Here is a 9,965-nt window from a genome sequence, read left to right as displayed (position 1 = left end):
GGAAGAGGGCCGGGTACCCTCACCTCCATCCCCCTGCGCAGCCCCGCCGCCCCCACCCGACCCCCCGGCTGGGGCTCCCCGCTACCCCCATCCCCTCACTCCTCCTTCCTACTCGGCTCCGCTGACCCCGCCCAGACGCAGCCCCCCCCCCCCCCCGTGCTTCCCTTTAACGCGCGCTCCCGCCGGCGGCTCTTCCCCCTCCCTCCGCCCCGGCCCGGCGGCGCGCGGCCTCCAACGGCCCCCGCGGGCGCGCGCCCGCGCCCCACCCCCCCCCCCCCCCGCCCGCCTGTCACTTTCCCCCTCCCCCCCCGCCCCCTCGCTGAAAGCGCGCGCGCGCGCCCGCCCACCCCGCCCCTCCCTTGGACCGCGAGCGCCTGGGCTAATTGGCTGGCGGGCGCGCGCGCGGCGCTGGCCGGGCGGGCAGGGGCGCGCGCGCGCGCGCGGAGGCGGTGGCGGCGGCGGGGGCGCGCGCGCGCGCGCGGCAGAGGCTTCACTTCTCTTCGGGCAGCGGGGGCAGGAGCGGCGGCGGCGGCGGGGGAAGCGGCAGCAGCGGCCGCCGCTGCTGCTCGGGAGAGAGGGGAGAGAAAGAAGAGGGCGAGGAGCGCGGGGGAGCGGGCTCATGACTCAGTGAGCGGCTGCAGCCCCTTTGCAGCCCCGCGCCCGGCCGGAGTCGGGGCGACCGCGTCGGATCGTCCCGCAGCCTGCGCCCGGCACCAGCGCGAGAGAGAGAGAGGGGGAGAGAGAGAGAGAGGGAGACCTGCGCTCGCCTGCAGGTACCAGCGGTCCCCCCCCCCCTTCCGCCCGCCCCGTCCCTCCCGAGGTACACCTCTGCCCCGGCTTAGGTCCCCGCCTGCCTCCCCTCCCCCCGCCAGGCTCCTACCCCCCCGTCCCTCGCCATTCGTCCCTCACGGCAGCCCCCCCCGTCGTCCCCCGTCCCCCCCCCCCCTCCCGTTTAACTGCGACCCTCGGTCTCTACCTTCATCCTTCATCTCCCCACCCCCTCCGCATCCCCCCCGGCGCTGCCTGGTACCCCCTTCCCCCCCTTGTCATCACCGGCCGTGCCCTTTCTTAGCAACAGTCCCGTCCGCCCCCTGCCACCTCGGCATCCCTGCCAACGCTCCCCGCTCCCCCCGGCCCCATCCATCCTCCGGTCATCGCTCTAGCCTCCATTGCTCCTCGGCACCCCCACACCCCTTCAACAACTCTTCCGTGCCCATTTGTCCCGCTTGCCCCGCTGCGGGCGAGAGCAGCAGCCACCCCCGCTCCTTCCCCCCCCGCCCCGGCCCCGCTCCGCGCCGATCGCGTGGTCCCCGCGGCACTCGCTGCACCCCTGGGTCGCTCCGGCGCCGGGGTACCCCCCGCCCCCCCCCCCCCCCATGACCGACCCTCCCGGGGTACGCCATCCCCACACACCCCCCGCCGCAGCGGTGGGCGCCCCGGGCTGGAGCCCCTCGGGAGGGGCACTATCCCCACCCCCCCCGGAGCGCCCCGAGGAGCCCCGCAGCCCAACCCCCTCCCTTCCCTCATGTGCCCCCGACGTCTTCCTCTCGCAGTCTCCTCCTCCTCCTCTCCCCGGCTGTCTCCTACTTCTCACCCCGGCCCGGCCGCCGCCTGCCTGGCCGGGGGGGTGCGTGCGGGATGCGTGTGGTGTTTGGGGGTGCCGATGCCCCGCCCCCCACCCCCCGGTGCGGCCCGATGCCGCGCGCTGGGTCTCCCCGACGGGCGGGGGGAGACGGGCGAGTCGCGTGGGTACCCACCCGCGGCGGTGGGGCCGTGGGAGCCCGGGGCTGCCGTCCCGTCCCTCCGGGTGCCCCTCTCAGAGGCGGACCCTGCCCGGCCAGAAACCGGGCTCCTTCTGCGTCCCCTCCTGTGATGTTTTGGTCCTTTTGCCCTTTACGGTTTCTAATGAAGATGAAGTAAGGCGGCTGCTGCTGTTGCTGCTCTTCGTGGACCCTGCAGAAATGTTCAATTTATCTTGGCTTATAGGAAATTAAGACCGTTTTAGAAAGACATTGTCACTAGCTCTGCTGCCCTTGGGACCCATCTGCACGTTGCCAGGATGTCTCTGTCCCTGACTGCTGGATTATTTTTTTTTGGGGGGGGTGGTGGTGGTTGGTTTTTTTTTTTGTTGTTGTGGTTTGTTTTTGGGTTTTTTTTCCTTTTGAGGAGGGAGGGGAAGGTGCCAGTGGATATATAGAAGAGAAGCAGGATCTTTTGGACACTCTTCGCTTAGAATTGATAGTTGTAGTTACACTTGTAATCTGTGTGTCTGCTGAATCATCTCACGTTAAGGGAGAGACTTTTAAGTCCCCTTTCACTCCTTCCTGTATCCCCTCTGCTCATTTTTCTCAGCACAACAGCAGGGAGGTTAGCAACCCTTGTCTGAATGTAGAATAGCCTGGCAGCCGGGGACCTGGACATCGTGTGTCTTTCCTCTCACTCCGTGTGACAGTTGCAAACACACTCATGGCTGTCCAGATTCACAGAGTATCTTGTATTTCTCTGTGTTCGTGGCAGTGAAATGTTTTCCTAACAGTGTCATCCCCTCGGTTGATTTTTTTTTTTTCCCCCCCATTCTCTTATTTGTTCATGTGTTTGTCTCTTAAGTTTGACCACGTTTGAAGTGTCTAACTTCAGGCCCTTTAAAACACACTTTTACCGCAGTATTGAGCATCCCTTGAATTATGCAAAATTCCTAAAATTGCAGATATTGTGAGGAGAGGGCACGGAAAGAACTGCCTGGATGTCAGGAAAGGGAACAGAGAGAGGAGAGAGGAAAAAAACCCAAGAAACTAGCCAGACATCAAATGACAGATTTAAGCATTTTCCTGTTGTAAATGCTGGCATTACATGTTACAGTAATTATATGCTCTGGGCTACTGTTACAGTGTTTGCTGGATAGTAACCTGAACTTACGAAGTGAATACAGTTGTTTTTGGATAATAGTAATATTTATAGCCAGGATTATTCACAGCAGATGTCCTATGCATATAGGCTTTATTAAATATGCTTTTAACTTTCTGCCCTGCAGTGTTAAAGCCTATGTACATCGTGAAGAGAATTTTTCTCTTTAAAATTAGATGTATTAAGCAAGAAGTAAAATCTAGAGTAAATAAAGGCCATCAAAAGTGTTATAAAAAAGGATGATTGTATCTTAGCTGTATGTAGAAGCAAAGAAAATGGGTACCTACTATCAAAATTGCATTATAGTTATTAAATGCATATTTTGACTTGTCAGAATACGATACTTCTGTGTTTTATTACATCTAAATCTTCTGTTGCTTTTATCTTAAAATCTGGCAACCAGGATATAAATATCTAAACATTAACCTGTGTAAATATATGAATTATGTTAAATATAATGTTGTAGCTGTACTGTAGGAAGAATGGTTTTCTAAGAATGAACAATTTTTGTATTTTATTTTTAGGACGCAAACTATGCATTAATTCAGTTGCTTCAATGAGCAGGATAGGTGTTGTGTTTTTATATAAATTTATATAAATATAATTATACATTTATAAAATATTCTTTTCCATAATAAAATCCCAAATGTAGCTTAAGCTTATTAAGGGAAACCTGGTCCCATATCCATCACTTGCTATTACTTGCTATTTCTTTTAGCATCTAAACATTTTGAAGGGATGCCGTACTTCCAGATTTCCTTTTCAGTGTAGCTTCATGAATTAGACAAAAAAGACCTAATTCCTCCTCAAGTTAGTTGGATTGTGTCAATAATGCCTGAAAATATTAGTTGTTCCTCTCCACAGTGTGTACTATTTGATAGAATTAGAACTTGGTAAGGCTTTTGGAGAATAGGAGTAAATTTATTTTCTTCCATGCAGCTATAACTAGAACACTTACGGCCTTTTCAAAAAACGTCCTTTTCAGCATAACCCGGTTGGCATTGATGTTACTTTACTTTTCTTTTGCTGTCTCTTTCCATAAATATGTGCAGGGAGATGAACTTTGTTTAACCCACTGAATGAGCATGGTTGAATCTGAGCCTGCAATCTCATTATTCTCCCTTGAGAGAGTATTAAAACTTATAATAGTAAAGGTGAATAGTTTTGTTCTTAGTTGTGATGGTGTCTGTACACAGGTAAGAGGAAAAGCAAGTTGAAGTTCACAGCAATTTAAAAGTCTTTGTGTATGAAAGAGCAAATTCTTGATTCAGACAGATTCGATCAGAAAACCACCCAGATATATGGGGATTGCGTGGGTATAAGCAAGTAACATTTGGGCCTGTGTGCTTTGAAGGTGGTTCTTTTATTAAAATCTCTAGAGGATGATATATAAAATACATATATAAACTATAGGTTTGGAGTTAAAGGAAAGACCTTCTTGGTTTGGTTTTTTTTTTTTGTAAAATTTTCTAACAGTCATTGCCACCACATTTGCTAATTCAGTAAGAGTTTTTCATGGACATCTGCCCTTCATTAGAACAGTTTGAGAAGTCATGACAGCTGTAACAGTGGGCTTGTAATTCCTCATCTGTCGGCATATTGTTATACTATTTAAAATGAAGGAAGAAATGAAAATAGCTAACTAGTGTCAGAAGCTTGAAAATAAAACATTAACTTGACTTCTGAAATATACTGAGATTTCTTGTCGCTCGTGTTCTCTGACAGCTTTGTTGCCTCATGTTGCCTGAACAGAATTTCTCAGGAAAAAACTTCCTTATATCCTCTACCAGCATGTTTACCGCTCTAGAATCGTACCGTTTTAGTAAATACAAACAGTCCTGTGTTAGTGCCTTTTGGTTCTGTGAATGTTTCCATCAAGCATGCCAAGCTGTGGATTTTGTAATGTGGAAACCCCACATGGTGGACTTGGAATAAGCCCACAGATATATTTCATATGGGATAACAGAGAGTCTTAAGATAGTAATAGCTCTCAGTTTTTAACAAACTATGCTAGATTTGAACCGGTGGCATAGTGATGAGATAGCTAACTCATGATATTGCCCAGCAGTTGAAAAATATCATTCACAGTGAATGGTGTTATACTTACAGAATTATGTTTCCTGCTTAACTACAATAACTTATGCTTTTCGTATATATAAGGGTTTATTATTTATTTGGTATGGGATTTAAAATGACCAACTCCTGAATTATTGTTAAGATGTTTATGGCAAAACTTTTCAGTACTAAGATTACTGAAGTCCTGTAACACAGGCATTATGTATTAAGACAAAGACATAAATCTTGTGTGTTATTTCCTTAAGGCATGTAAGAAATACTATTGGACAGTTTCTTCTGAAAAAGCTAACTTCTGTTGTTTGTTTTTTGTTCAGTGCAGCATCTGCCATGTCTACAGAGGGGCAGAGAGTGGATGATAGTCCAAGCACTAGTGGAGGGAGCTCTGATGGAGATCAGCGTGAAGGTGTTCAGCAGGAACAAGAAAGGGAGCAAGTTCAACCCAAGAAAAAAGAGGGCAAAATATCAAGCAAAACAGCTGCTAAACTGTCAACTAGTGCTAAAAGGTATGGTGTTCTTTCTGGCTGTTTATTTTCCTTTCTGTTTTTTCAGCTGACTATCAGATGTATGTATTGACTCAGTATATTAATTTTCTAATATTATAATATAATTAAAATGTTTTATTATAACACTACTATGTCAGTGTAATAGCCTTTTGAGACTGGTCACAATAATGAGACCTGTATACTTTTTTCCTTTCTTTGACAGATTGGCTCTTTCACATGGTTTTAATAGTAGCTTGCATGATAAAAGCTGACATTTTTTTATTGCTAGTAAAAGTCAGACAGTTTTGTAGCCTTATAAAATATATCTCTGTATGTGTATGTATGACTGATGTTGAAACTTGTCAGTGTAACTTACAGTTAATTAACCATAAACATTTCAGACAGTTCAGTAACTCAGCATGTTAGGACTACCGTAATACCTATTGCTGTAAAGTACTGCGTTTCCTTTTCCCAGATGGTCAGGTCAGAAATATTTGAGTGAACAACAAATGCATGTTGGTTTCATTACTTTAAACTGTGGTCTGTTTTAATACCCACTTCTTTTCCTTCTCTTTTCTGCTTGAGAGGAAGGGTGGGTTTGTAGAATAGCTATTTAAATTATTCTATGCTATCATGTCAGTCTCCAGATAACAACTGTGTTGCTTGGACCAGACGGAAGGAATTTACAGCTTAGTGTTGCTCCATTAGTACACGTAGGGGTGTTAGTCTAGGCAGCAGAATTCAAATGGCATTACAGCGATTGAAGTTAAAAAACACTTTTAAAATAATCTGACAAGAAACCAATTCTGCAGACTGTCCTGATGCAGAATTCCCAGATCCTGTTTCTTTGCTAATTCAAGGCCATGTAAACTACAAGAAAAACCATTGGAGTTGTGCCGCTATGGTGCTGTGGTAAGGGAGAAGCATCAAGGCCCTATTGCCATAATCTATAACATATGCGGATAGTAGGAGTCCGTAAATACCAGTATATAAACGTGTGTGTACATCTCTTCAGGATTAAAGTCTTTGTCTTGGATTAATCTGTCCCTTACCATTTACATACTTTTCTGAACTGAAGTCTCTTCTGTCTTTCCAGTGAGGTATTGTCATGCTTTTCTTCTGCCATAGATACCTTCCTTACAGCTAGCCTTTCTTCTTTTTTTCTTCCCTGATGAAATGTTTTTCTGAAGACCCATTCCTACTATGACACTATTCGGAGATTACGTGGTCATATCACTTACAGGATGGCCAGCAAAGCTTGCCCATGTTTCCTTTTATGACTAAAAGAAAAAAAAAAACCACCAGCTTTCACTTCAAACCATGATGTTATTCATGTAGTTAATCCTCACAGCCGTTACGGTTTCTGGCCTTCTTCTCTTTCGTCTGCTTCTTGCTATTGTTATTTTTTAAATATTAGGAGTATTGGACTAGTCATGACTTTTAAGGTCATAAAAAACAGTTTTTAACATCTTTAGAAAAGAGTCTGTGTATTCTGAACTTTGTACAATGCCTAATGTAATGATGCCACAATTCTGACAAGGGCCTGTGGACGCTATCCTATTAAAAAATTAATAATGATATGTCAGAAATTGGTCTATTAATCTTAGCTTTGTATCTTCAAAGCTTAGAGCTTTTATCAACCTTTTAAAGTTTAATCATATCTGCTTATGGTTCTGCTGAAACTAATTATGCCAGTTGCTGACATAGGTACGTTTGCCAGTTAGACTCTAAAGCCAGTTTCACATGTGTACTAATATTGAAGGAAAGCCTTTGATACGCATTTTAAAAGCTGAGATGATTTATAAGAGTTCTGTAAATATGTGCACAATAAAAAATATTTTTGAAAAAAGTGTATTTTAGGAGTGCTGGTTGTCATAGCACTTTGTGGAAGGATCACAGCAACATAGTTTTTATAGTAACGTTTTTTTAATGGTGTCATAGTATTTTTCTTTTTTTTTTTTCTTTTTAGTATTCAGTAGTTTGACACTGTGTTAGAATTGGGATTACATTTCTATAAACATTCTTAATCTGGCCAGGTTTTCATATTACAGGTTTTGTTTCTTTGCTTTTTAATTAAAATCAGTAATGCCTCGAGAAAGGAAAATCAGAAATTAAAGTAGAGGATAAAAAGGAGAGGAGTAACATGAAGGAAGGAAAAATGGCATAGGGTCCTCAATACGGGATAAGTATTACAGAACCTGTGTATATAAAATACCTTCATAGTATTATTATTATTATTTTTGTTCATTAGAAATGAAAAATAGTGCAGGAATAAGGCTATACTCCTTCAATGGGAGTGTTGTTCTTAATCAGGATCTTTCAAAAATTGAAATAAATTTAAGTAATTCAGCTGTCCTAGCGAAAAAGACTGAATAGATGCTTGGCAACTTTTTCCTTTCCTAGCTTTGAATTCTGTGGGTTTGTATGGCATTACTCTAAAGTCACAATAATCTTTACTTAAGTGTTTCACTATGCAATTCACTCTAATAACTCCATTATAGTTAAAGGAGTCAACTCTGCTAAAATCAATAAAACCCCCGAACAACAGAGTGTACTGCAGTTGCGGCTTCGGTCAAGATTCCTTAATTCCTGTTTAGAGCAGAGAACACCAACAAGTTAACGTAGCACTGGCACAGACTACAGACTTGAATCTAACCTGAGTTTGGAAGTCACGTTTTCTCACTTGGAAAGCTTTTTCATGCATATGGAATTGTAGTCACAGTATTTTTGGATTACATTATGATACTTACTGGGTATCTTGGATTAGAATGAAGATTTGTGCATCCGTATTTGGAATACTTCTCCTTTTTATTTGTATGTTTAAGTAGTCAGTTAGATTTAAAGAATTTTCAGTAGCATTAGGTTTTATATAAATCAAGATTTAGCAGTGTGCTGACTTTTGCTTGTGTAAAAGTAAACTGCTATCATGTCTTATGTATGAATATACTACTCCTGCAGCTTACTGCTTTCCAAAATGATCTGATTATGGAGGCTATATGAAACCACTTGAATTCATATTTGAGTAAGATTTTTGTTTTTAAGATACTGAGTTTCTTCTGTTAGCATTGCTATAGATGGCATCAAGAAGGCAGAATGCCATCACATGCCATCCTTCTCTGTTAATACTTTTAGGACTAGCTGCTGTACAGGTGTAATAGCTTACAGCATATGTCATACAGTGTGCCGGTCCTTCAATTTTCCTCACCCAGAGGGCATCACCTTAAATAGCAACCTTTCTTACCTAACATGTCAAGATTGAGAAACTCGCTGCATATCACAATTACAGTTCAGACACGGAATTGAATTGCTGTCCTTGAAAACAGCAGGCATCTTGTTACCTCTTAAGTAGCAAATCTTAGCATGACCTTTGGATTGAGAGAAGTGTAACCATTCTTGGCTGACATAGTAGCTCAACAAATAAATGTATTGTTTTGCTTGGCTCCTGAAGTTGATAGTTGAAAATCTGTCAACCTTTGTGTCCAGCCCTGGAATTTTTTTATAAATATCTGTGCCTACAATGAATTGTGAGCTTTAAAACTTTAGTTGTAATCTTTTCTTTATTGAAAGAAGTTACAACCTTAAGGAGCAGCAAATAGGTAATGGATTAAAATTGTTTGAAATTCAACAAAATAAAAATGAGCTTTTTCTTCCCCTCTTTTTTTTTTGTCAGAGAAGTTTATCCCAGCACTATTTTCAAGGAATTTGGGAGTAATATTTAGCGTGTTGAATGTGACGGCAAAATATGGAGTGCTTTTTTCTTATAAGAAATATCCTTGTCATTTATTGTGCATCTAGTATGGAGGCAAGAATGTTTCTTTTCCTCCAGCATGAATCTAACCATCTTTAGATCAATTTCCTGCTCAGTCACAGTTTATATAAGATTGAAATACATACCAGTGATTGCATTTCTTAGTATTTTCTAAATAGCATATTCTTCAGTGTGGAGTATTGGTTTACCTGGCTTTTACGGGTAGAGAGGCATGTATTTTGGAAAAGCAGACGTGGTAAAAATAGCTCATTGTCATATAGTCCTTTATTTTGCTTCTTTTCCTATTAATCATATTGGGAAATCCTCTGATATGTTCAGTTCTCTCTTAGCTTTAGAGAGCTTTAACTGTTTCATGAAGGAAACAACACACAGTCCCCCTAGGCTTGGAACAGTAGTAAATATGTGTCTGTGAGAATTAATAATATTTGAAATCCACAATGTACTTTCATGCTTCTGAATTTAGGGGTAGATTAACCTTTGCACTATTACTGAAAGGCAACTATGTTTGTTCTTTTCTGTTCGTCAAATGGAGGGGAAAAATATTTTTATACGTGTGTGTGTGTATATATATATATGAGAGAGAGAGGGGTCAAATGACTTCTTTAAGACCAAACAAAGAGTGTCAGATCTGACATTGCAAATTAGATGTGTACAGCCCAGGGCTTTGATTACTAGCAAGGGCTTCTCCCCCTGCCGTCACCCCGCTCCCAAATATATAGTAAACCAGTATGTCA

At 43.5% G+C, this 9,965-nt stretch overlaps 1 protein-coding gene across 2 annotated transcripts in view; it reads left to right on the top strand.

Annotated features, from left to right (window-relative positions):
• The first annotated feature begins 531 nt into the window (after window positions 1-531).
• LOC143156937 (ubiquitin-conjugating enzyme E2 E2) overlaps window positions 532-9,965 on the top strand; it is a 219,753-nt gene continuing 210,319 nt past the window's right edge. The window contains exons 1-2 of one of the 2 annotated variants that reach the window (XM_076331199.1): window positions 532-773; window positions 5,300-5,483. In XM_076331199.1, coding sequence (XP_076187314.1) covers window positions 5,308-5,483 — 176 coding nt within the window. In that variant the 5' untranslated portion in view covers window positions 532-773; window positions 5,300-5,307. Of the gene's footprint in view, window positions 774-5,294; window positions 5,484-9,965 lie in introns of both variants that reach the window. The other variant, XM_076331198.1, reaches the window with a different exon arrangement.

Source organism: Aptenodytes patagonicus, chromosome 2, assembly GCF_965638725.1.
Source record: "Aptenodytes patagonicus chromosome 2, bAptPat1.pri.cur, whole genome shotgun sequence".
Classification (NCBI taxonomy): domain Eukaryota; kingdom Metazoa; phylum Chordata; class Aves; order Sphenisciformes; family Spheniscidae; genus Aptenodytes; species Aptenodytes patagonicus.
Note: the sequence above shows the minus strand (reverse complement) of the source record. Positions and strands in the feature narration are given on the sequence as shown.